At 44.7% G+C, this 24122-nt stretch overlaps 1 protein-coding gene across 2 annotated transcripts in view; it reads left to right on the top strand.

Moving 5' to 3' along the window:
* Window positions 1-3064: 3064 nt before the first annotated feature.
* Window positions 3065-24122, top strand: part of zmym2 (zinc finger, MYM-type 2) — a 32250-nt gene continuing 11192 nt past the window's right edge. The window contains exons 1-18 of one of the 2 annotated variants that reach the window (XM_070975812.1): window positions 3065-3145; window positions 10362-11075; window positions 11480-11648; window positions 14840-14994; window positions 15158-15306; window positions 15551-15713; window positions 17255-17467; window positions 19008-19158; window positions 20126-20241; window positions 20978-21103; window positions 21289-21439; window positions 21622-21794; window positions 21897-22062; window positions 22406-22434; window positions 22614-22755; window positions 23133-23254; window positions 23460-23610; window positions 23731-23949. In XM_070975812.1, the coding sequence (XP_070831913.1) occupies window positions 10377-11075; window positions 11480-11648; window positions 14840-14994; window positions 15158-15306; window positions 15551-15713; window positions 17255-17467; window positions 19008-19158; window positions 20126-20241; window positions 20978-21103; window positions 21289-21439; window positions 21622-21794; window positions 21897-22062; window positions 22406-22434; window positions 22614-22755; window positions 23133-23254; window positions 23460-23610; window positions 23731-23949 (3094 nt within the window). In that variant the 5' untranslated portion in view covers window positions 3065-3145; window positions 10362-10376. Of the gene's footprint in view, window positions 3146-5027; window positions 5101-10361; window positions 11076-11479; window positions 11649-14839; window positions 14995-15157; window positions 15307-15550; window positions 15714-17254; window positions 17468-19007; window positions 19159-20125; window positions 20242-20977; window positions 21104-21288; window positions 21440-21621; window positions 21795-21896; window positions 22063-22405; window positions 22435-22613; window positions 22756-23132; window positions 23255-23459; window positions 23611-23730; window positions 23950-24122 lie in introns of those variants that run through there. The other variant, XM_070975811.1, reaches the window with a different exon arrangement.

Genomic DNA, 24122 nt, shown 5'->3' with positions numbered 1-24122 from the left:
CTGCTTTTTCTGCCTGTATTCATTCACCAAATGGGAAGTTTTTAATCCGGTTTGAGGTTGGTGAAGGGGCTAAGACAGTTTGCTTGTTTTAAAAATAGGGTTTTTTTTTTTAAACATATCAGCCTTTATTTGGTAGAGGACAGAACGGATCTGACAAGAAGTGAGGGGTAAAAAAAAAGGAGGGATATTTGATGACATGGAGTTTGGTGTGGTCACTACTTTACGGAAAAGATGTCTTTAAGGTGATCTTTTAAAAAATGTGGGCCCCTTGTGGAAAAGTTACTCACTGCTCTGGTGTCGTTCTCTTGACTATGCGATAATTCCTCCATAATTGTGAAGTAAAACTTTCTGCGATCACATAACAAAAGTTATGAATTATTTCACTCTAACAATGGACAAAGCTGGGTACATCACAAGAAACAAAAAGCACTGCAAGTAATTCCACACATGGCCCCTGGCCTCCCTTACTCCTAGTGCACAGATCATTACACAAAAATGCAAAAGTCTGACAGAGATGGTTGGTTATGGAGCTGGAAATGCCATGGAGTCATGCATTCATATTCACGTTTGGAATTAAGGTCACCTGTCTGTATTCAAGGTGTGAGAAGTCATTTTGGCTAAATACACCTGGATCTGGAAGGTCTGGACAGGTGAATCAATTTCCTGGCAAATATGGCAACATAGTGACAACAGTGCCTCTCAGGGGGAGGGGAAGGATCTGCGGCGCTCAGTGAGATCAAGCCCTGGAAGACTTGTGTAGGCAGAGGCTCAAAGTCATTCATTCATGGAGGATATCCTACTGCAGTCTTCAGTGAAAGTACAGCTGAGGAGAACAAAAAGCCAAAGGTACGCAGGAATGGCTTCACACAAACAATGTCACTGAGTTGAAGAGTCCACAACTTGAACAGTTTCGCAACAAAGAATTGCTTAAAAATTGCAGTTTCCACAAGTGCAAAGACTTGTGACTATAACAGTCAAGGTGTAGTGACTACATAGAGACCTGAGGGGGGCATTACCTTTCCTCTATTGATAAGTCTTGAAAATGCAGCATTATGGGTTCAAGTCTGGCTCTCATCCTTCCACAATCCTCAGGTGCTGTAGATGTCATCTTTTATGAAAACCACGCAGTAGCAGCTCTGGAGCATCAGACGCATCACTCGATCTTCCTCCGCAGGTGAAGTGGCCTCGTTATAGATTATGTGACATCATCAGAACCTCCAAATCAGTTACCAAATATACCTGGAGTAGAGATTAATTTGTCAGCTAGTTCAGTTTAGTCGCACTAAAACCACCTGACACCTGAACTCAGGTCAGTCAAACACAATGCAAAAACAAACATGTATGTATGTACACAGCATATGGATGCATTAACATATTAGCAGCATTTTAATGTTGAAGCTGGTTGAGGTGATTATTTTAACTACATCCTGATGGTGGTTTAATCCATTCATCTTGCCTGTTTCGTTGAGAATCTGGAAAAAGCTCAGGAATATCTTTACCTTCACCAACTAATGTGTCAGCTGCTGTCTGCGGTGCAGCTCCCTCTTCTTCCTGTGCACCCATTCCCTGACTTGCCTCACAGAAGTTCCACATCACTGTCAAGAAGCTCCTCCAGTGTGGCTCGATTTTTGTTTTGGGTGAAGGTTTTGAACATCAGGGTTGTCCTTTGCCGGAATGAAGAACAGGGCCCACATGAGCCCATACAGCTGGCGGCTCATGCCTGGCTGTGGAAGAGATGCTGCAGAAGAGCATGAGCGCCTGCTCTGGAAGATAAAGCACTCCAGCATGGAGGGTCACCTGCTGATGTGACCCCCTCAAAGTGGACACACTGAAATGAGTATTTACATGCACAGTTCTTAAAATCGATGTGGATCAGGGAGTGTTTGGCGGTGAGGCCCTCTCAGATTTTTGCATGCGTCGTCTTGCCAGGGATTATTAAAAGGTATCCCCTGAATGCTCCTGCTGAGTCTTTGCCTGCATCTAAACTGACGCATCCCTCACGCTCAGCTGTCTTCTCTCCTTCACTTATTCTCACGCTCCATTTTTTTTGTCTTTTTTCTGTCAATGTCTCATGTCAATGCATCGCCGTGTTTCTGCTCTGCATTCAGGATCCTCATTCCTGCACTGTCTGTGCTAAAGCCTCTCAGCTTCATTCAGTTCAACCATACATGAACAGAGGATTAACAATGATAATGATAAAGAAATTTTAATTTCTTTGTCATTAAGTCTTATTAAGTCTTGGTTTTGCTTTGGGGCAAAAGAACTCAATGAGCGGCTCTGAATAAAGTTTATTTATCTGTGGGAGTCACTGGTGTTACTGATAAATTCATTTAATCCATTTTTTCCACAATCAGCTCACTTCATCTGAAATCATGACATAAATGAGAACATTTGTGATAACTGAAGAGAGACATTGGATTTCCACGGTCCGTTCTTCATCGATCTACAGGAAGAAGGTAAAAGAAAGCCAAGTGATGTCATCAGTGTGATTTTTATTTTAAAATAACTGATTTTTATGACACAACTCCAGGGGACCACTACTTCCATTACATATCTCTAAGATTTATTTTGCATTTATTTTTACAATGTTTCTCACATCCTTGCATGTTAAGTGGTGGAAACGTGTTTGACCTGATAATAGGGCACTTGCCCTCTAGTTAATTGATTATTAAACAAACAATGCCAAATTGATGACTCCAGAGTGCGACTGCTCAAATATCACGTGTCATATTTCTGTAAAAGCTGGGGACTTGTTTCCATACACATGACGCATAGAGGCAATGTATGAAGATCGCCTACAATAAAGAGGCTCATGGAGGGATCGAACAAGGAAGAGCACATATTGGCTAAAAATGGAAATATTATGAAATCAGCAAATGGCACAGACACACACACACACACACACACACACACACACACACACACACACACACACACACACACACACACACTGTACTTTCATAAAGGCTGTGTGTACTGTCTGGGGCTGATAAAGGATCAGTCTGCATTTCTTCTCCAGTCTGGATCCAGCGTCACATCCTATCAACATAAAAAATCTCCGACATTTTGCTCAGCAAGATCTGTTCACTTCATCACACTGATTAAGAAATAATCCTACTCTTCGTCCACTGCTTCCCTCAGTCTGGTGAGTTCAGACATGTGCGCTGTTGGAGAGATGGAAGTCATTTTTCCGCCCCGTCGACTCTTGACGTGATCCGCTCTGCACGTTTCAGCGGTGTACAGGTCACTGCTTTGAACGCACCTGATCCGCCATATTTAAAACGTAATCATTTGACTTTTCTAGCCTCCCTGATGCATAAACGACGAGCTTCTTCCTGCTGATGTTTTTTCTCGTGACTCATAATTGGCTCGTTGTACTAAGTAGTGAGTTTACGGTGATATTATCGCACTTAAAGGGGTTTTTACCTCCTCCGACATTAACATGCATCACAGCCTGCTTATCATGCAGGGACTGATGTTGAGGTGTGTTGAGCATTTTACAACACTCTTGTGGGACTAGCCTGTTAGTCACCGTTTACTTTTTATTGTATGTCTGGACGAAATTATGTGAGGAAGCCCGATGTTGCACCAACATAGCTGAGAACATGAACTCTCTCAACCCGGATCCCACCTCCTGATTGGACCCGAGCTCTGTACTTCAATGCAGCTTGTTGTAGCTGTTCCTCAAAACCCTTTCGTGATCAAACTATGTCATTTTTCAGCAGAACTGGGGTCAGTTTACACGGGACATATGATATGCATCGGTAACGTTAAATCAGCTTAATGGAGAATTTAATTGCCAACCATGCAACCCCTGATTGCTCCTCTTGCGCTTGCGCACCGAAAAAAATATATAAGAAATGCGAATGGATGCCGTCAGAGAGGGTAAGAAATGAGTGAGGTCCCACTCTGCCTCTACTTCCGGTTACAATAAACGAGAGCATATATGCAAGAGGACTTCCGCTTTAAAGGACCTTACCAACGTTTTTAAGAGGTTTCAGCCAGTTAACTATATAATACTGATAAGCATTGTTTTTCATTCGTTTCTGCTCTCTAAAAAAAAAATAATAAAACAAAATACATTTGGCTTACATTTAAAAACTTTCTTGAAATTCATTTCAGTGAAGCCGGGAATTGCAGCCAAGGAAGTTCCCTGTAGGGATCAATAAAGTTTTTCTGAATCTGAATTCTGAATGTGAATGTGAATCCCAGAGTTCTAGTATTGTTCAGTGGGGACGCACATTGAGTGCAGATTGCTGTGAGAGCACATCTGCACAGCATTACCCCACATTGAAATATAACTTTGAATGATTTAAGACTACTGCACACTTTATATTCACAGATAGATTACACATTTCATTTTAATATCATAGGAATGCATAGTTTTGTCCCATTACTGCACTAGTTCCTAGTCTTCTTTTGGCTTAAAACAAAGCAACATCACCTAGCACCCACTCATCACATTTGGAGTCCTGAATAACTAAAATGCTCAACAAGAAAAAGGGATCATTCTGCAAAAATAAACATAGCAGAAATTGATTCTGTTTTTCCAGTGCTTTTAATAATTTCCTGACCCCTCAGATTTATCTTGCAACCCCTTGTGGGGGTTCTATCCCCCAGCCTAGGTACCACAGCCTATCTTGTTATCTTTGCCTACTGTTTATTTAGCCTGGGAACCCACAAACTTTCCTGCTGACTTTAAATATTCAGTATGATCATTCTCTCATTCACATGTTCAAAATGGCTGCTCAAAAGGTCACTTGAGAATCACACAGTGATATTGAGATGACCAGATTCTTAACCTTGTTAATACTCACATAAAACAAAAATGACTCAGACGAGTGTATATAATGCACCTGGATCAATCAACCAATAGCCATCTCTGTCCTCACACCGCTGCTGAAAGATGATGGTAATGCCCTCATCAAGCTACAAACCGGCGTGTTACGTCAAGTGAAAAGCCGTCTGCACAGAGTGACTCATCAGCTCATTAGACAATCTTCGGACGGAAAGTGGAAAGTTCTACGTTGTGCGCACGCGCTCCCCGGGATTAATGTTAAGGCACAAAAGTGGCGCTACACCGTTCCGAGCTGTACTCCGGTAAGCGAATTTCACAGCCGTTTTTTATATTCCAGTTTTACGCCTAATTAGTTAAAGTTTCGGGAACTTGTGCGGGCCGTCAGGCGGATTTCCAGGGACTCTCTCAGCAGTCACGCTGGGGCGAGGAGACACACACAGGGAACAATAAACAGTTAATTTTAACAGATTTTCTCCTCTGCTCTGTGTGCTGTGGCTGCTGCCGCCTCTAGTCTCCAGTATTGTTCACTTAGCTCCCTAATGGCGGACGGCAGGCAGTGCTGCTTTCCGCTGGGGGAGGAGGAGGGGAGGGGGGTGGGGGGGCAAATTCTATCTGGTTGAGAGAATATGGGGTTTATACCTGACTTTGTGTCAAGGTAACTCCTGAGAGACTCATGCTAACACGATGCTGGAAATGAATCGAGCCGCGTTGTTTACCACCGCATGACACAAATGTAGACAGTTCATGTGATACGTAACACTAGGGCGCCCCTAGCGGCGGCCGGGTATATTTGCCACTGATTGCGCCAGGGTGGACGTGCAGGGTAACTTTCCAATTAAAACCCCAGTGTCACAGGTATCATAAAAATCGGGCTTTTTATGCGGATTCCGGGTCTGCTTTGGCGGCTCCGCTCTGTGTACAACTAGAAGAAACGAACCGCACGAGATGGGGGGTGTGTAGTAAAAGCACACATTGCCAGCCATTCGAGATGTTTTTGAGTGTCACCCTGTGCATCCGGTGCAACATTTGCCCCTATTTTCATGAATTTGATGCACGTAAGTTGTGGTCATATTTAGTGGTATTTCAACAACGGCGCAGTCTGTGTCTGCTCTCCTCCCCTCGATCCGCCGCTAATCCAATGGCTGTTTGCGCCAGGAAGGGCAGGGGTGGGAGCGGAACGGAACGGAACACCCTGAACCACGTTTCTTCTGGATCCCAACTTGGAAGCCAACCTACCCCCCTCATTCACCTGGGTTATTTATGGAAGAGTTGCGCAGCTCAGGTAGTGCTGGTTCTGTTTATCGTTCTTGATTAAAGTTTTGGACCTGCTCTCCATAGCTAAGTTTGGTAAATATGACTGCTGGAGGAGAGAAGAGCAGGGAAGCTCGGATCAGGTCGAGTCACAGTCCCCTCGGAAACCCGGCGCTTGGACCGGATTTCATGCTGTGGTGGTCCTCGTCATGGAGCTGCGCTTCTAGCCAGCGTTGATCATCAAGGGCACAGCCAGGGGGACTTTAGCGGCCCCTGAAAGCTTGGTACAAGCTGTCCTTGATTTTCAAACATTTCAGAGGAGAGCTGATCAGCTGTGAGGAGCTCAGAATAGTCAGGGTTTAGTTTTGCGTTCAGCTGCCAGGTAAACAGGGAATGGTCTGCGTTTTAGCCCATCAGCTGGCTTGGGGGATGTTCTGGTGGCTGCGCATTACGCATCACTTCTCAGTGACATAAGCCTTATATAATAATCTCAGGCGTTTGATTTGAATATGTTATTAGTCGGTTGTTCTCTGCGCAACTGGCGCAAACAGCTGCATGTTTCCACCTTGTGACCTGCGGGGAAAATGATGTCAACCCGGCTGCATGCGCAAACCGATAGCGCTGGAAAGGTAGAGGAGCACCTTTGAAAGGTGGTGATGTGGCCGGGGCTGGTCTGGCGCAGCTGTTGATTTGAGCTGCATGTCTGCTGAGTGTTTTGTTGGGGGGGGGGGGGCGGGGGGGCACAGCCCACAGCCCAGCACAGACTACCTCTCTGTCCACCTGGTGCTGACGTTGAGTGCAGGGTTGCATGTCAGAGCTCATTAATGCTGGACCCTCGTTTCCCTCTCATCCACGTGAATGCAGGCTGGCTCATAGCTCTGCATTGCAGTCTGAAGTGAGTCTAGACCAGGCTATTTTTTCCCCTCAGAGCTCTCCTCAGATGCTTTGCACATAGATTCCCTTTCTGTTGATGTAATAATTTTTGCAGCTCGTCTTGGCTTTGGCGAGGGTTTGCATGCAGGGACAAGGGTGCCTTTGGGTCGTCTCTGTTTTGACACCAGTTAACCCCACGGTCACAGACAGATGTGCTGTAACTCTAAACCACGTGCTCTCTACACCTGTGTTTGGGTTATAGCTTCTAAAATACGAGCTTGAGCGAGATTACACACTGGCTTTTGAGAATGGTTTGGAATCCCATCCTGTTTTTGAACAGTCAAGAACAGCTTATTGATCTTGAATGTCACACTGTTTTGGCTTTCGCTTCCTGTCACATGGTCACCATGAGCGACTCTCTTCCTCTTCCAGCTTCAATGTTTTACAGCTAAGTGATCATAACAGTCACATACTATACATACTCTACGCAGCTCCGGCACGCTGTCCTTCCTGAGTTTGCAGCACCGGGGTGTAATAATGTACGCAGTGTTTCTTTTCAAAGTACAGACTTGGATCTATTTTCTCATAAAATTGCACTCCAGACAAAGCTTTCATTTGAAATTTTGGTTGAGTTAACGTGGAAAAGAATCAGCCTGCTTATAGTTTTTGGATGTGCTTTGGTGAGTTATTATTGTTATTAGTAAAGCTCAGTTCAGGTAGCCCATCTCCTCTCAGTATTGATGATCCTTTTCCAGTCGTCACTAATAGAGTTGTCAGGCTCGGGGAGCACAGTTGGGTTTAACATCATCGATGCAGCAGGATCATGTGTGTATATGTTTGAAGTATACATATGCTTTAAAGAGGCTGGCCTTGACTTTTGTTTGCGTCTTGAATGTATGGTTCTGATGTGTTTTTTATTTATTTATTTTTTTGCTGTTTACGTCGGAGTGTAACCTGTAACGGGAGCGTCTGAAAATGCAACCCCGCTGTAGATACCAGAGTTTAATGTTTGATTTTTGGTGAGTCAGTTAGAGGTGTTGATTCAGCTCCGTTTCTGTCTTTGAGGGTTTAGTTTTTAGCATTGTTGTACAAACAGCCCATAAAAGGTCTTCTGTTTAATATCGCCGCTGCATTTGATACGTTTTCATTGTTTTGCGCGTGTTGACAGGAAGCTTTAGGTCTTGGTATCGCACATAAATACTTTTATTTATTTTGGTACTGACTGAAATACATCCACAGCACTGTGTATAGGAAAGCAGGCCAGCTCCCTAGTTTTTGAAAATGAGCAATAAACAAAGATGTCCCAGGAAGTCTGGAAAGTCAGGAAAATGAATTTAGCTTCCGTGTCTTAATAATGGCACATTCTGGAAATCACAAGTGCGGATCTCCTTTATTCGTGGCTGTAGAGAGGTGTGAGACATGTAGACATGCTTGTTGTGACGTTCATCTCCAGTCAGAGAAAGATGCGTCACAGTCTATAACCTTGTGATGATTCACTGAGCCCTGTCCAGAGGTCAGGGTCACCTGCCAGACAGCACAGCACCTTTAGGGACTGATGCTCAGTCGAGGACGTCTGGATAAATGATGGACTTTCTAGCTAACATGCCACCCATTTACAATGAGCAAAAAGTAGCCATGATATTGGGTATCTATCTACCGTAACTGCAGCCCTGTGATATTTATTGGATGCACCTCACAGCGCTGGGACCAAAATGGCCGCCGCAGTGATGTCAAGGCAGCGACCTGGCTTCCTCTGTTATGTAGACTGCGCTCAGTTCTAGCTCTAAAGGCTGATTCAGGTGTTTTCAGCGTCAGTGTTGAAGAAGAGCTATGAAGATCATTGACTGCACAGGAGTGTGTCTTTGAGCCTCTATCTGTTTGTGTGTGTGCGTCTGTGCTGCAGCTGTCAGCAGTGATGTGATGTGTGGCTTACAGCCACCCTCACTGCTGTGTAGCATGAAAAGGAGACTTTGACAGAAACAGATCAGCACAGAGAGCGTAGACGTCCCCAAAAGTGCTTTAAATAATGTTTGATCCTGTGTGGCACCAAATCAGCCGACGACGTATTTCTTCTCTTGTGGATCTATAGATACTTCAGAAGCCCACATTTAGTAACACTTCACTGAGAAATGCTGTTCCACACCAAACGCTACAAACCGTTCATGAAAAGCTGTTTATGGCTTCATTCATTATCATGAAGGGTGATGTCCAAACCCGTTAAATATTGTCTTCTCCAACTCAACAGCACCCAGATGTAGAACACAGAGAACAGGTCCCTGTGGTTGTGGGCCTTACCGTCACCACGGCAACCAAGGTGTAGCTTCACCAGTTGCCGGGGGCAACAAGAGAGAAGCTGTGTCGAGCGACACGCAGGGGTAGGGAGGGAGGGAGGTATGTGAGAGACAGCAGGTGAGAGGAGGAGGAGAGTTCTGGGTGATCGGTTAAAGGAGGTGCAGAGAACGTGAAGGAGAAGGAGAATGAGAGGAAGAGACGTGATGGGGAGGAGGAGGTGCAAAGTTGCACCCCCATCGTTGCTGGGCAGGCACGTAGCAGTTCTTGAGTCTACATTCAGCCATGAAGACATCGCCTCCCCTGTTGCACTACTACTGGAGCACAAAACCCTCCACCGTCCTGCAGTCCTATCAGTACTATACTCACCCAAATCAATGTAGGAATCATTTTAGAGAACGATGTCAGCAGAGGTGTTTTGATAGACTACAATAGCAGGGTTTCTGAGCTGATTTTGCAATAATTCTCAAGATTTCTGAGCTGTACATTCTGTACATGGACTAATCATCCAAAGGCTGCAGTGAAAATACATGAACATGTCACGGTAATTAGATTTAAGGTTCCACCAGTTATTGAATATCAAAAATACTGAGAGCAATGAAGAAAGTCTCTGGTGTTATCTGGGTTTATGTCTCAAAATCACTCTGTAAGCTGCTGCTGCTGTTCTTTGTTCTAATTAACTGGACAAAAGAAGTCCCATGTTTAGAGCCTCTTGGTCAAGCAGGGATAGTTTGACTTGACCACAGTGACCCAAGTGAAGTAACACAGCACTGACACGATGGCCCCAGCATCACAGAGACATCCATTTTGCCTCCAACTCCGAGCAGAGCATGACGTTAAATCACGGCTCTAACTGCATCGTGGAGGAATCAGGTCGAGGTTTAAAATGAAAGACTCGTATCTGGGACAGGCTTGGTTGGAAATAAGATGGATATTTAAAAGGTGAAGTTCAACCACATTGCTAAAAAGAAAAAATGCAGAAAAGGTAGGAGCCAGCAGTGAGTCTCATCAGGCATGAGCAAGCTGTGCGGGGGGAGTTTGCCTCTGGGGATACCTGCGCTACCTGCACAGCTGTCAGACATCATAAAGCCAGTTGCTGGTGCTCGCTCCACCTCATTATCTCTCAACCGCCTTTTGTTTGTGTTGCCAGGTGGCTGCCTTAGCGATGAATGGGGAGTCAGAACCCAACCCTGTCGTAGCAGAAGAGGCAGGGGAGCAGGTGGAGCCCATGGATGCCACGCCCTCCCCCCAGGAACAGACCACGCCCCCCTCAGAGGAGGCCACTGAGGCTGTTTCCATGGTAACAGGAGATGGAGCCACAAAGGAGGACGGCACAGAGGACAATGACGACGATGATGATGTGGTTCTTGTCGGGGAGGAGGCTCCACAGCCTTCTGCCGCGACCGTTACCCAAGACACGCCCAGCACGGACTGCCTCGAGCCAGCTGCCGCCGTGGAAACTGTGGACATGTCCATGGCAGCGATGCCTTCCAAGACCCCCAGTTCGCCCGCGTCTTCCAGCACATCCACGGTGGCAACACCCCCTAAACCTCCAACCACGGCAGCGGAGCCTATTGTCATTGATGATGAGGAGGACTCTGAACAGAAAGACACTTCCCCCTCCTCACCAGCGCACCCGGGAGGCTCCTCCCCATGCCACTCGCCAGGTGCACTCAGCAGCACTGAGCCAGATTCAGAGATCAGGATCGCCAGTGTCACCACACTGGGCTCCAGTAGCCAGAAAGAAAGCTCCGCCATCGCTGCAGTAAATACTCCACCACATCCAGTGGACATCCAGGCAGACATGAACCTGATGATAACCTCAGTGACATCATTGCAGGACGCGGTGGCGTCTGTGGCAGTGGTAAGAATCACCAGGACTGATTTGACTTATACACATTATGTTGCTTTCTTCTCATTGACATTCATCTCTGCTCTCTGAGTTGAAGTTTTTTTGTGTTATACATTGAACAAGTGTTTTTTTTTTTATTTCTAGAAGTTGTTTCCTCTGATGCTGATGTGAAAGCAGGTGTTCTCTGTGGCGTAGCAGGTTCTTCTTGGCAAAGTGAATAATAATATCTTTATAATGACACTGCTGAGTGCCGATATTTTATGCCAGTGTTTATTCATCCAAGTTTCACTGGCAGCTCCGGTTCTTCACACTGCACAGCGTACCAGACCCATGTGTCTTTGGTTCTTTGTCCTCTTCTTCTCTAATGCTTCGTCACTAAGGAGGAAGAACTAACCCAAGCCAATTTGTTTATCTAGGCAGGTGAAGGCCAGGCAGAGGAAAATGGTCTGCAGATCAGCAGCGCGTTCAGCCTGAATCCCGACACCCCGCATGGCCGACCGACAGCCTCCTTCAACCCTGGGCGAGGCTCGGGCCCCCTGGGCCAGCTGGTACAGAATGGAGACACAGGGACGCACAACAGAACAGGTAACGAGTTTATCACACAGCTACAAGAAATCTGATTACATGTGTTCTCACAGGTAAAACGTTTGGATTGTTTGTGACTACAATGAAGTGTCGCAGTTGGCCTGGGCCCTGCAGTGTGTGCAAGCTAGCAGCACTGAAGCTAGTTAACAATATCACGTGAGTGATGACAGGCCACATGCGTCTGTTAACCATCACTTTATTCAGATGTTTGTTTTGAGGAACCTGCATGCTGCTGGAAAGCATATACCTTCAGCCCTCACTGTCTGGCCTTTGCCTTTGGCCTTGGTCAGACAACAGGCAATTCACATTTGTTTCTCGAATCAGATCTTATCTGATTTTTGATCTAATCTTATCTTATCAGAGACAGACTGTCTGCAAAGTCATTTGCAAGTGATCAGATCAGATTTGTGTGTCCACACAGCCTGTGGATTCTGCTCAGCCTCTCTGATGTTCTTCCCATCACTCTGGATTTGACATTGTCGTTGTGTATCAAGTTACAAATGACACAAAAGACACATTGAAATCTGATTTGCGTGGCCTGGGTATCCGGACTGAGACGCGTCTCTGGGAATCTGAATGGAATCGTATTTCAAACCACCTCTAAATGTGACTTGAGTCTGATTAGCAAAAATCACATTTCATGTGGGTTTTTTACTGGATATGCCAAAAAAACAGATTTGGGCTGGCAGTCTGAACTAGGCCTATGTTCTGTGAAATTGCTCTTCATGACCTTCATCTCTCGTCCTCTGCATAAGCATGAACGCCACCTGTTGTCGATTGGCTGGAAGAGTGGTGTGTGGCTTGATCCAAGTCACTTAGGGCTGTGTACAAAAACCAGACTTTTTCGGCGCACACACAGAATACACAGCTAGTGGGCAGGGAGGAGATACTCACTGAACAGTGTATTTAATCAGAATGTCTGACCCCGCCATTACCGTGGATACAGTCTGTCACGTGTCAGTCCATATCAGCTGATATATACTTTATATCTTTGACAAAACCTATTAGAAAAAAAAAGATGTGGAACAAACTTCATGAGTGCTCTTTAATAGTGTTTCTGGTGTTTGTGTGTTTACATGCATACACATGTAAACAAGTAATTAGGTGTTTAGGTAGACGCTGCACATTGTGTGAAAAAGCATAGCCCTCTCACCGATTCGAGCAGCAGGGTCATCCTGAAAAAAGCTGAACCTGCTTTAACTTTGCTGCAACACAATGCAGCATTACCCTGCAAAGCACAGCAGCGGCAGCTATAAAACACTGTCTAGTGTTTTGGAGGAAGATTATCCTTCAAACTCTGACACATTACTCCAACTGGCTTTCCAGCATGGTTTTGTCTCGTCGGCTCAGTCTCCGCCTGAAGTTATGCGCCGCAGTGAAATCAGCCCAGTATAGTGCTGCTCCTGGTTAGAATGCATTATAACGAGGTTTTTACAAGAGTGCATGCACGCTACGAGGACCCGGACAGGGCATTCTGTCATGCTTTGCTTAGCACAGAGGGTGAAAGTAAAGACTTGAAACTAAATAAGTAATGATTCAATCCCAACATCAGTTTAATTACAAACTGATATAATCTAAATGTATCCTGTGGAGTCTTTGGCTTCGAGAAGCATGTACTTTCACTTTGCTGTAGGTCTAAATTCTGTCAAAAAAAGAAAAAAAAAACCTCTGTTACACTGAGCAGAAAAACAATGGAAAGCTGAGGAGTGAGGGAAAAAGCTGATCAGTTGTGTCTAAGTTGAGTAAGTATTGTGATTCATGTGGACAAATTCCAGTTTTCACCCTCAGACCTGCTCAGTGAACCATCACAGAGTTTAATAAACTCCACCTGTGCGCTAAGCGCAGATGTTTGAGTGTGTGGTGTGAGGGGGTCAGCATGCTTTATGAAGAATGGGACAGCATTTTGTGAAGTCATGCCTTCATATGACAAAGAACCAAACACACTAAACTTGTTCTCGCCTGTCATACTTGCTTTTAAGATTAGAACACGATGAATTGGGTGATTCTCTCAAGCAAATTTCCCAGCATTGCAGACCTGTGGAGAGAGTGCATACAGGGATTAAATAGTTCCCAAGTGGGCCATCAGGCACTTTCTGATTTCACGGTGGCACAGTCCCAAGCCCTGACTGACTTATTGGCATTTAAGTCCATGAATTGATAAGGTGGGACATTGGGATCAGGCCCGAGACAGTTTTATTTTCCAGTCTTGCTCCGCATGGACTCCAGATGGTGCTGTTGACTGCAGCGGTACCCTGTTCTAAAACTGGCAGCTGGAGGATTATGTTTTTGGATGTTTGCAGTTTAAGCCAGTACAGCAGAATCACATTTTGAGCAGCCACTTCGTGCTGCAACAGCATCTTATCCAGATTTACAACCACAAAAACAACAAGCCATGACTTGGCTGGAGATACAACAAGTGTGCGGCTGTGTGACTCTAGGCCAGATGGATTGGTGGTGCTAACAGCAAGTCTGATGTTATTTCCAGGTTTTCAGTTTTACCCAAGTTGTGGAGCAGCTATACAGCATAAATGGATATTTTATCATCCGACTGGTCCTGGTGCTTTGTTATGTGGTGCCCCGCTATCCCCAAATGGTCAAGGTGCATACCACACTCCCCCATGTCCCTCGTGGATGTCACACCCATGTCTCCCCCTCTTTGCACCGTTTACCTCTCTACCGTCACCTGTCCAGCAAATAAATAATTCCAAAAAGTGTTATCATGAAAGGAATGCAGGCAAGGGAGACATGTCCAGACTCTTGGAGTTAAGAAGGACATGGTTGATTATTGACTAAGATGTAAAAAGATGCAGTAACTCACTTGTTGATATAGTATGATTACACTATAAGACCAAAAGCATGTCACCCATACTTGACATTCATATGCTTGAAGAGCTCACTCCACTCCCCTGGAAGACTTTCCACTAGATTTTTGAACCTGGCTGGAGGGACTCACTCAGATATTGGTTTTGCAGTTGGTGTTTAATTTCTGCTGTTGTATTAACATTTCCCTGAACTGAAACTACGAGGCTAAGCCCAAACCATGCAGAAAAAGACGGCATACTTGTGACATATACTTGGAATAGTGAAGCCAACTTGAAGAATTTCATAGATAAAAACATCAGGACATGAAACAAAAGGTGTTTAAGAACAGCACCAAGAGTCACTGCTTGCTGCTTTGTCTCTCCCCGCAGACTCGTGGATTTCCCAGTCAGCTTCTGTCCCTCGCAACCAAAAACAGACAGGGGTCGACTCTCCGTCACCAGCCACCTCCCTGCCCAAACCTCCAGGCCAGTCTTCCTCATCTACTTCCTCTTCAAGCTCCCAGCAACAGCCCAGGACAGTCAAGGTGATCCTTTTTTCCCCCTCTGGTTTCTTTTTCTGTCAGTATTCAATAGTACAGAAGGGCACTGGTTTTGCTCGCGGCTAATGGATTAAAGTCCGAGTTTACATGTTGCCATTTTAAAACCGGCTCGCTTAATCATTAAGTCATTGTCATTTGTTCGTCGCAGGTGACCTGTGCTAACTGTAAAAAGCCTCTGAAGAAAGGCCAAACAGCATACCAGCGTAAAGGCTCCACACACCTGTTCTGCTCCACCACCTGTCTCTCTGCCTTCTCGCACAAACCCGCCCCCAAGAAGAGCTGCACCATGTGCAAAAAGTGAGTGTGCTGGAACCCACTGACCTGGAGATATCTAAGAAAAAACCAAATCTGTGGTTGAGTCGAATGAAGGGAAAAAAGAAGTTATCTGTCTGTTGCAGTTATTGAGTTTTAACTCATGTGTTTGCAAGTCCTAAGCTCAGCATCTGAGTGTAAGGACAGCTGTAATTCTCTGAGCTAACTGATGCACACTTTCTGTAGACGTTAATCTGTCCGCATCCTGTGATGTGTTTGTGTTTTTCAGGGACATCACAAACATGAAGGGTACGATCGTGGCCCAGGTCGACTCCAGTGAGTCTTTCCAGGAGTTCTGCAGCACAGGCTGCCTAGGTGCATATGAGAACAAGCAAAACCCCCCCAAATCAGGCCTCAAAACCAAATGTACTGTCTGCGGCAAGCTCACAGAGGTCAGTCTGTCCAACACACCGAACAACACATTCTCTTGTCCTCTTCTCCATTAACCTGTCACTCCTAACCAGAGCAACACACCTGCCACTATATTCCTGACAATGGGATGAATAACAGGCTAGCAGTGGGCACACAGTGGGTGTATTAGCACCCATGAAGTGTGACAGCCAATTCATGGTTTGCACATAAGTCCTCAATACAAGTACACTGACTGCACCCGCACGAGAAAAGCAAAGTTACTGCTTATTTTGAGCATATTATGTATGTACTGTATTTCCTATCTGTGGTCCTGTTCTCCTTCAGCGGCCGCAAATACCATTTTTTTGTTTGTTGGTTTGTTTGTTTACATGTTGTTCGACAAACACATTAAATAGAGGAGCTCTACAATTGTAGTATGTGTTGAAGAATGTCCACATCTAAGTATGCAGCAGCTGTCTGCATCTGTACTGAAGAATGATCAAAGCTTAAAGAAACCTAGATCTCTGCAGACTCTTGTTAAGCTTCACCGTCTCTTCATTATTTACTTCCTTGGCTTAGCTGTTTGTTTCGTTGTCTTTATGCCCATCTTCTCACCCTCCTCTCCGTCTTTCCTGTGTTTGGTTCTTATCCCTTAATGAACATTCTCTTAACACCGTTTCACTGCCTCTGCCTCTCCTCCGCTTTGTCTTCCTCCTCAGGTCACTTTCATTCAATATTTATCTCTGCCGTGTTCCTTGTGTGCCCTCATTGTTCTCTTGTTCACTCCTTCTGGCCTTTCTTTTCTCCATCCCTCCATTTCAGCTTGACTTCTCGGGGCCCATTTCCAGCAGGCCTCGCTCTCCATGAGCACCACACGCAAAAACAGTTGTCCCCAAGTTGGAAAAAAGCTCCTTCCACCTCACAATGCAGCATTAGTTAGTGAGTTGGGGTTGAATTCATTTGGGTTGAAACACAAAAGATGGTCTGAGCACCATGAGCATTCAAAGTATCCAAAAAAGAAAATATCCAGTTTCTGGTGATCTTGGCAATATCTTTTTAAATGTGTTTTCTTGTCCACTCATTCAGTACTAGGCAGGGGGTTATTGTGTTACCTGCATCCCTGTGTGCCACAGCTAACCAGCACTACTGTCAGCTAGCAGCCACAAGCATCTACATTTGTGACACCATAAAATCAATTGCATTATTTACATCTCCATGATTTAAGCACATAACATGGACAGGATGCAGATGTAAGAATTAAAAGATAAACAAGAGTTTTCCAGGAGACTTGCCATTCCCTGTAGCTTTGGCTAATTTTAATTTCAGGATATCACAACTTAGGACAACTTATAAAGCAAATACATGAAACAGGTGCTGATCAGCTGTTTAAGAGCAAACCTTCATTTTCAACACTCTTGGATTTCCACTGAAAGGGTTGTTTGGACTAAGCTAGAATTCCACAGAAGTGAAGTGAAACAAAGTGTGATGCATAACTACATTGCTCTCAGACTGAGCAGACGAAACATAAATGAAGTGGAGTTAATCGGCTCTTGCTGCCATTTCTGCATTTTTCTGTCAACAGATACGGCACGAGGTTAGCTTTAAGACTGTGACTCATAAGATCTGCAGCGACACATGTTTCAACGTTTACCGCAGGGCCAATGGGTTGATCATGAACTGCTGCGAGCAGTGTGGCGACTACCTGCCCAGCCGAGCGTCAGCGAACCACTTCCTGCTGGTTGATGGCCAACAGAAACGCTTCTGCTGCCAGAACTGCATTAGGGAGTACAAGCAGGTACTGTAGGCCCAAATGCAGGCTGCAGGTGTGTAGGATTTGCCTGATTGGGGCCTATGTGATTGATTCCTTTATTTCATTCAACCATATCCATTTAAAACTACAGCTCTGTCTTGACAGCCAGAACTTTGACACATGGCAAAGTTTCCGCTGTGGCGACCCCTCTTCCTCCTCCTCCTCCTCACAGCCAGGCATCTGCCTCCACAGTAACTACAATAAAATCATGAACCTGGCTTTGTTACTCGCCCTCTTAAGATATATAAGAAAAAGACATTTACAGTTGCAGAAATACTAGTGTGCTTTGTCATAATAGAAATGAATATCCAAGTGAGACAGCAAATGGTCCTTGAGTGAGCAAAGCAAATGAAATAGGACTCTGTTTGCACAGAAAGCAAAAGGGCTGTATTCCACTACATAATACTAATGGTTTTGATTTTGTGTGTTCTTTTCTGCTAATGTTTGTTTGCACGTTGGCCTCCACTGTGTGAATTTTGAACTATTTTTTTTTTAAAGGTGCAGTCTTGGTCATGATTGTTGATGGAGTTACAGAGTTGAGCAGCCAGTGTTTGTCCTGCCAAGTTGTGTAGACAGACTAGATGATGAAAGGCACACTTTAGCAGGACATGGGTCACCAACACTTTGGAGCTCTTTAAATCTCTACTACTTCTGTTATTATCACAACTAAATTGTGTTCATTTTCAGTATTTGCTTGGCCTATTGGACATTATTGCTAATAAGTGGAAGAAACCATGTCGCCTGTCTCATTTCAATGGTATGAAATTCAAACGACAGGCTGACTGTTCACTGAAACTGTGAGCTGGTGTTTGTCAGACACCCAATATGAGCAGTAATGATCCACCTCGAACAGACCAGCCCAGTTGATTTAATAGCGAAAGCTAAGTGTTTCCATGGCTGATGACAAGTTTTCTCTATGACTAGCTCTGCTGTTCACATTTCTATAAAAAGTTCAAAAGTCCTCAACAATTCATCAGTTCCTCTCAATAGATCCTAACTTATGCCAGCAGGAGAGAGGAGGCACATTCTGCATTCTGTAATATCGCCTCAGTCTTAAATCAATCTTTGAAGAACTCAAATTCAATAATCACAGTTTAGCACAGTGAGGAAAATGACCTTAATCCTTACTCAGTTGTAATTGCATTTTCCCTGATGTACTTTGTTGGGAGGAATACATAAAAGTGACAATGGTACCAGGTCTGACGACACATACTGACGATGCATTTTATCAGATAATGCTGTAACATTTCCAGGGCTGATGATGCTGCTACCACTGTGATGATAATAATAGGACAGAGCAGTGGGAAAAGAGTCACAAAGCGAGCAGTCTGTAGTGCTGAAGAAGCCACTCTGGATTTCTAACTAACACATCAGAATCTCTTGTTTCAATGAAGATTTCCCACAATTACTAATAATCCGTTTGTCCCCTCACTAGCTTTATCAGTGAATTGATAGAATCTTATAGCCATTGCAGGTCATTGTGTCGCTGTTTGTTCTGATGTGATGTTTTCCCTCTCTGTCTCAGGCCCACAGTAAACTTGCGAGCTGCCTGACTTGCAAAACGCTGATCAAGACAGGCGAGGTGCTCCACAGCCTCGGAGCAGGCGGCACCATGGGCTCCTACTGTTCTGTCAACTGCATGAACAAGGGCAAACTGACGTCAACCTCTTTCCTCAGTGAGTAACCACACGACTCAAGCAAGAGGGTTGAAGCTCTGAGTAGTCAAAGTGAGCTTTTTTTGACCATAACCTTTCCAGGTTGAATGATATTGATTTTTAAAAGGGCCGTCCGAAGTGTGGCTTTCACTTTAAACCCTCTATCATGTTGAATTTTTTTTTTTTGACCAGAATAAGAGATAATGTGCACAGTTCCACAAAATCCTGTAAGATGTTCAACAGATATGAGCAACACAAAGTTGTGTTCTCAGTGCTGCAGGTGGGCAGTATTGGGGGTGGGCAACATGGCTAAAATCAATGGCATGTCTAATTGTCTGTCATAATAGCACTATATATCATGATTCAGTAATTGTTTTCTAAATTGAATGAAGAAATGGTTTAACATTGCCATACCACACTTCATCATATTGGATTATTTTCTTCATTTTGAGTCAATAAAAAAACTCCAAACAGAAGAACGAGCGTTCTTTCAAAGTAGAAGCTCCAAGGTTCCAGATGAGAACAATAATTTCAGGTGTTACCGGTAGTCCTCCATGTTTTCTCCAGCTTGGAGGTGCATTACTATCACCAGCTGTTGCTGTCATGTCCCGTGAGAGCATGGTTAGCAATCCTGCTGCCCAAAGCACATTGCCCTGTGAGGCAGCTGGAGATCATGTGAGAATCCTGCCCCAGATATATAGCTGAGATGCTAAGGGATAGCTCCTGCTGTGGACACAGCACTCCCAAGTCTGTACCGGTGGGAGCATTTCTACTGCTGTACAGTATACGCCGTCACGTTGCCCAGCCATACGCTCTATCAGAAACATAATGTGCATTTATCATGGTAAGGCCTGGGTAGACCACTGTTTGTGTTACTAAACACTGAATACAACAGTTACTTCTGTAAAAAGGATCTTAAAAAACCACAAGCATATGTAATAAATGCCTTTTTGTATTGTTTTAATGTTTAATGTCTGTGCGTATGCAGACACAGAGCCCACATGTCACTTCTGTAAGAGGAACTCATTACCGCAGTACCAGGCCACACTGCCAGAGGGAAACATCCTCAACTTCTGCAGCTCGCAGTGTGTTACCAAGTTCCAGGTGGGGGCTTTTTTATTATTTCAAATCTGAAGAATAAATAAAATATGGGTCATTTTTTTAGTGCCTCATGTCCCTCTGATGTGTTCTGGGTTATTAAATACAGTAATTATTTGGTGTAGTTGAATGAGAACACAGCTATAGTGTCTGCTGCTGTGCCAGTGGACAGGATGCTCCTTGAAATAAGCATAAAATACTTATCGCATGCAACAGGTCTGGGAAAATTGGATCAAAATAGACATATTGATAGTACTGATGCCCCTACACTCTGATGTGAAGTTGTGTGGAGTGGACAGTTTCTCTCCATAGGATGTGTACAGGATAGGAGTGATGGTCAAAGTAGGGAAAATAAAATCTAGATGAGCCATTGTCCTCCACCCATTCGACACATGCTCATGAAAACAGCAACTCTAAACACAAACATGAAACACCACAGGTTTCTTCAGTGGAGTCCATGACCTGATTAGTTTTTTAGCATCATGTTGCATAAATTTGCATATTGACTTCCATGCCTCCATCACTGCTTATGACACAGAGTTCATATAATAGCGCCCATGTGGAAAGACAGAGGTATTTTCAAGTCAGTGTTATTTTTAGCTTCATTAATTATCTGTGTAGTACATCTAGGTGGTATGTTTTGATATATCCAGTTACAGGATGCTGACACGCATTAGGCTTGTTGGATCATGCCTAAGCTGCATTTTCTCCATGTGATTGTTTTGGTTGTTTTTTTGAACAGAATGCTACTCTTCAAACGGCCACCAATGGACAGACGCCCCTCTCCACCACGAACAACACTGTGCAGCTGAAATGTAACTACTGTCGAGGATCATTCAGCCTGAAGCCCGAAACTCTGGACTGGGAGGTGAGACCATCCTCAGGAGCAGCTTCCTAATTTGTATACATATCACAGGCAGACTGGTCTTTTTCTTCAACAAATAATGCTCTTCTTTAGTCGACCAAAGAGCTGAAACTTTAGCCAGTAAATTAATGCAGAGCAGATGAATCAGAATAGGAACAATACATTTATCTGTCTGTGTGTGTCTTCAGGATAAAGTCTACCAGTTCTGTAGTAAAGCGTGCTGTGAGGACTACAAGAAGCTCCACTGCATTGTGACGTTCTGTGAGTACTGCCAGGAGGAGAAGACGCTACATGAGACAGTCAAGTTCTCCGGGGTGAAGAGACCTTTCTGCAGCGAAGGTACTGAACTCTGTCCTCTCTAAGAAACTTCATAAATCTGAGCAATTTTTTTACGCTTTTGAAGTAGTCTGAGAGACTGATTATATCCCATTTCAGATGAGCCTGCTCTCATTTTTATCCATCATCATTCCTTTTTCTGTTTCATCTTTTCTTCTCTTTAATTGTGGGGTCTTGTTTTCCAGGCTGTAAGCTGTTATTTAAGCAGGATTTTATCAAGCGGTTGGGTCTGAAGTGTGTCAGCTGTAACCACTGCAACCAGCTCTGTAAGAGAGGTGTGACCCGGCAGCTCGGGGGCATGACCCGGGACTTCTGCAGCGAGACCTGTGCCAAGAAGTTCCACGACTGGTACTACAAGGTCCGCTCACACTCAGCGTGTCTGTTACTAAATGAACACAAATTTATGCACGTAGAACAGGTTTTTGTGAATGTTCTGAAACTGTCTGCTTGTGGCCACTAGGCGGCGAGGTGTGACTGCTGTAAGGTGCAGGGTAACCTGACGGAGTCCGTGATGTGGAGAGCAGAGATGAAGCATTTCTGTGACCAGGAGTGTCTGTTGAAGTTCTACTGCCAGCAGAACGAGCCCATCATGGTCACACAGAAAGGCCCCGAGAACTCCAGCATGGGTACAGACTGTGTGTGTGTGTGTGTGTGTGTGTGTGTGTGTGTGTGTGTGTGTGTGTGTGTGTGTGTGTGTGTGTGTGTGTGTGTGTGTGTGTGTGTGTGTGTGTGTGTGTGTGTGTGTGTGTGTGTTTCCTTTTGAGGAACTAAGGTCTTACAGATTACCCTCTTAAGCACATGCTTACTGTTCCATGTAACTGAAAATGCTCTTTAAGGGTCAAGTATTACAGAATGAATCAGTGTTATCTGAACTGTAGTGATACAAAGAAAGTCAAGCCTGCCTGCTTGTGTGACTCATGATTTCTTTACGAGTTAAAGATGTGATGTATTTCATTTTCCTCTTTACAGGGTTTGACATGCAAGGCACCAAACTCGGGGTAAGGAAGAATTTGGAAAGGGTGTTTGTATCATCATCAGTTGCTCTGAGATGTACTTCATTTCTATTTCCTGTTTTCTCAGATGTATCTACTGTCCTTTAAAAACAAGCCCACTGTTTGTTGTTATTTCTGTTTGCAATTAAAACCTGTCCTTTTTTTTTGTCTCTGCCATGTTGCAGCTGGTGAACCAGGGTTCTGTGGCGTACGCCGGTGGAGGTTTGGTGAGAGATGTCAAGAACAAGGCAGTGCTCTGCAAGCCGCTCACCCTGACCAAAGCCACCTACTGCAAGCCTCACATGCAGAGCAAGCTTTTACAGACAGGTAAACACTGCAGCATCACACTCAGACGAGTGCTACCAGGTTTTTCCTTTCATTTCAGATGCTTTGAATTAGTTTGATGGAGGGAAATGTATGAGACAGTAAAGGCAGCCAGCTGGATTTGAATCAGAGATGTGCAGGGCTCAGTGAGTAGCATATGATCACAGGTCAGACACAGATAAAGTTTGCTATAGCGAGCCAGTAGAACTGGGACATTGCTGTATTTTAGTGAAGTTTTGGCCTGGGTCCAGCTTAACAGTTATGTGGAGGAATTCCTGCTGCTTTGCTGCTTGCCCATTGAAATCATTACTTTATGACCCATTAATACTCATACTAATTTGCATAGCTAATGTTATGATTTGGCATATCTGTGTCCACAGATGTAGACGATGGAGTGAAGAGGGAGTATGTTCCTGTACCCATACCTGTACCAGTCTTCATCCCCATGCCCATGAACATGTACTCCCAGGTCACTCCCACTCCAGTCTCTCTGCCTGTTCCGGTAAGACATGATCCTTAGCTCAGGAACATCAGAAAAATCAATGAAAGCCTGTTTAATGGATGTTAGTATGGCAAGTTGCTTAAAGTGCCTCTTGTAAGATCAAATAGACAAACACGGCAATCTCACTCACGCAAAGTGAGGAGAGATTTGCTAATCAGAGTTGTCTGATTTCTAACCAAAAACCTACATGTCCCGTCCCATCCAGGTTCCTGTGCCTGTTTTCCTACCCACTACCCTGCAGGGGGCAGAGGAGATCATCCAGACCATCAACGAACTGAAAAACAAAGTGCCCTCTGATCCTCTGGAGGCCGACCTGCTCTCCATGGCCGATATGATCACAGAGGACCAGACGCCAGGTACACATGTGATGAACACTGATGGATTTTCTTGAAATTCTCTCTCTTTTTTTTTTTTAAATGTTCAGTGTCAAATATTCAAATAATGACAGCGAGCACCTTCCCACCTGTGTGTTTCAGATGTGAAGCCGGTGAAGGTGAAGACAGAGTGTGGAGGGGAGGAGTCCTCCAGCAGCAGGTCCAAGGACAAGGAGGAGAAAGAGAAAGAGGAGGGGGAGAAGCAGGAAGAGGAGGGGAAAAAGGAGGAAGAGGAGGGGGAGAAGGAGGAAGAGGAGGAGGAGGATGATGATGAGGACAAGTATAAGCCTGACCTGGACCTGGAGGCAGACTTCCCTCAAGGTAAACACCTCCTGTACATGGAGTTCCAGGCCTGTCAGTGCTAGACCAGGGAGGCAGCGTCAGTCAGGAACCACTCACAGCCGTGAGGGATAGTAGTTCTGCAGTGTTTGGTATTGACAGGCTCTGGATTTCAAAGCCTGACAGTCAAACAGAGACTGACTTCGACATAATGG

This window comes from Chaetodon trifascialis, chromosome 12 (assembly GCF_039877785.1).
Source record: "Chaetodon trifascialis isolate fChaTrf1 chromosome 12, fChaTrf1.hap1, whole genome shotgun sequence".
In the NCBI taxonomy this organism is placed as follows: Eukaryota; Metazoa; Chordata; class Actinopteri; order Chaetodontiformes; family Chaetodontidae; genus Chaetodon; species Chaetodon trifascialis.
This window is presented reverse-complemented; position numbering and strand designations above follow the sequence as displayed.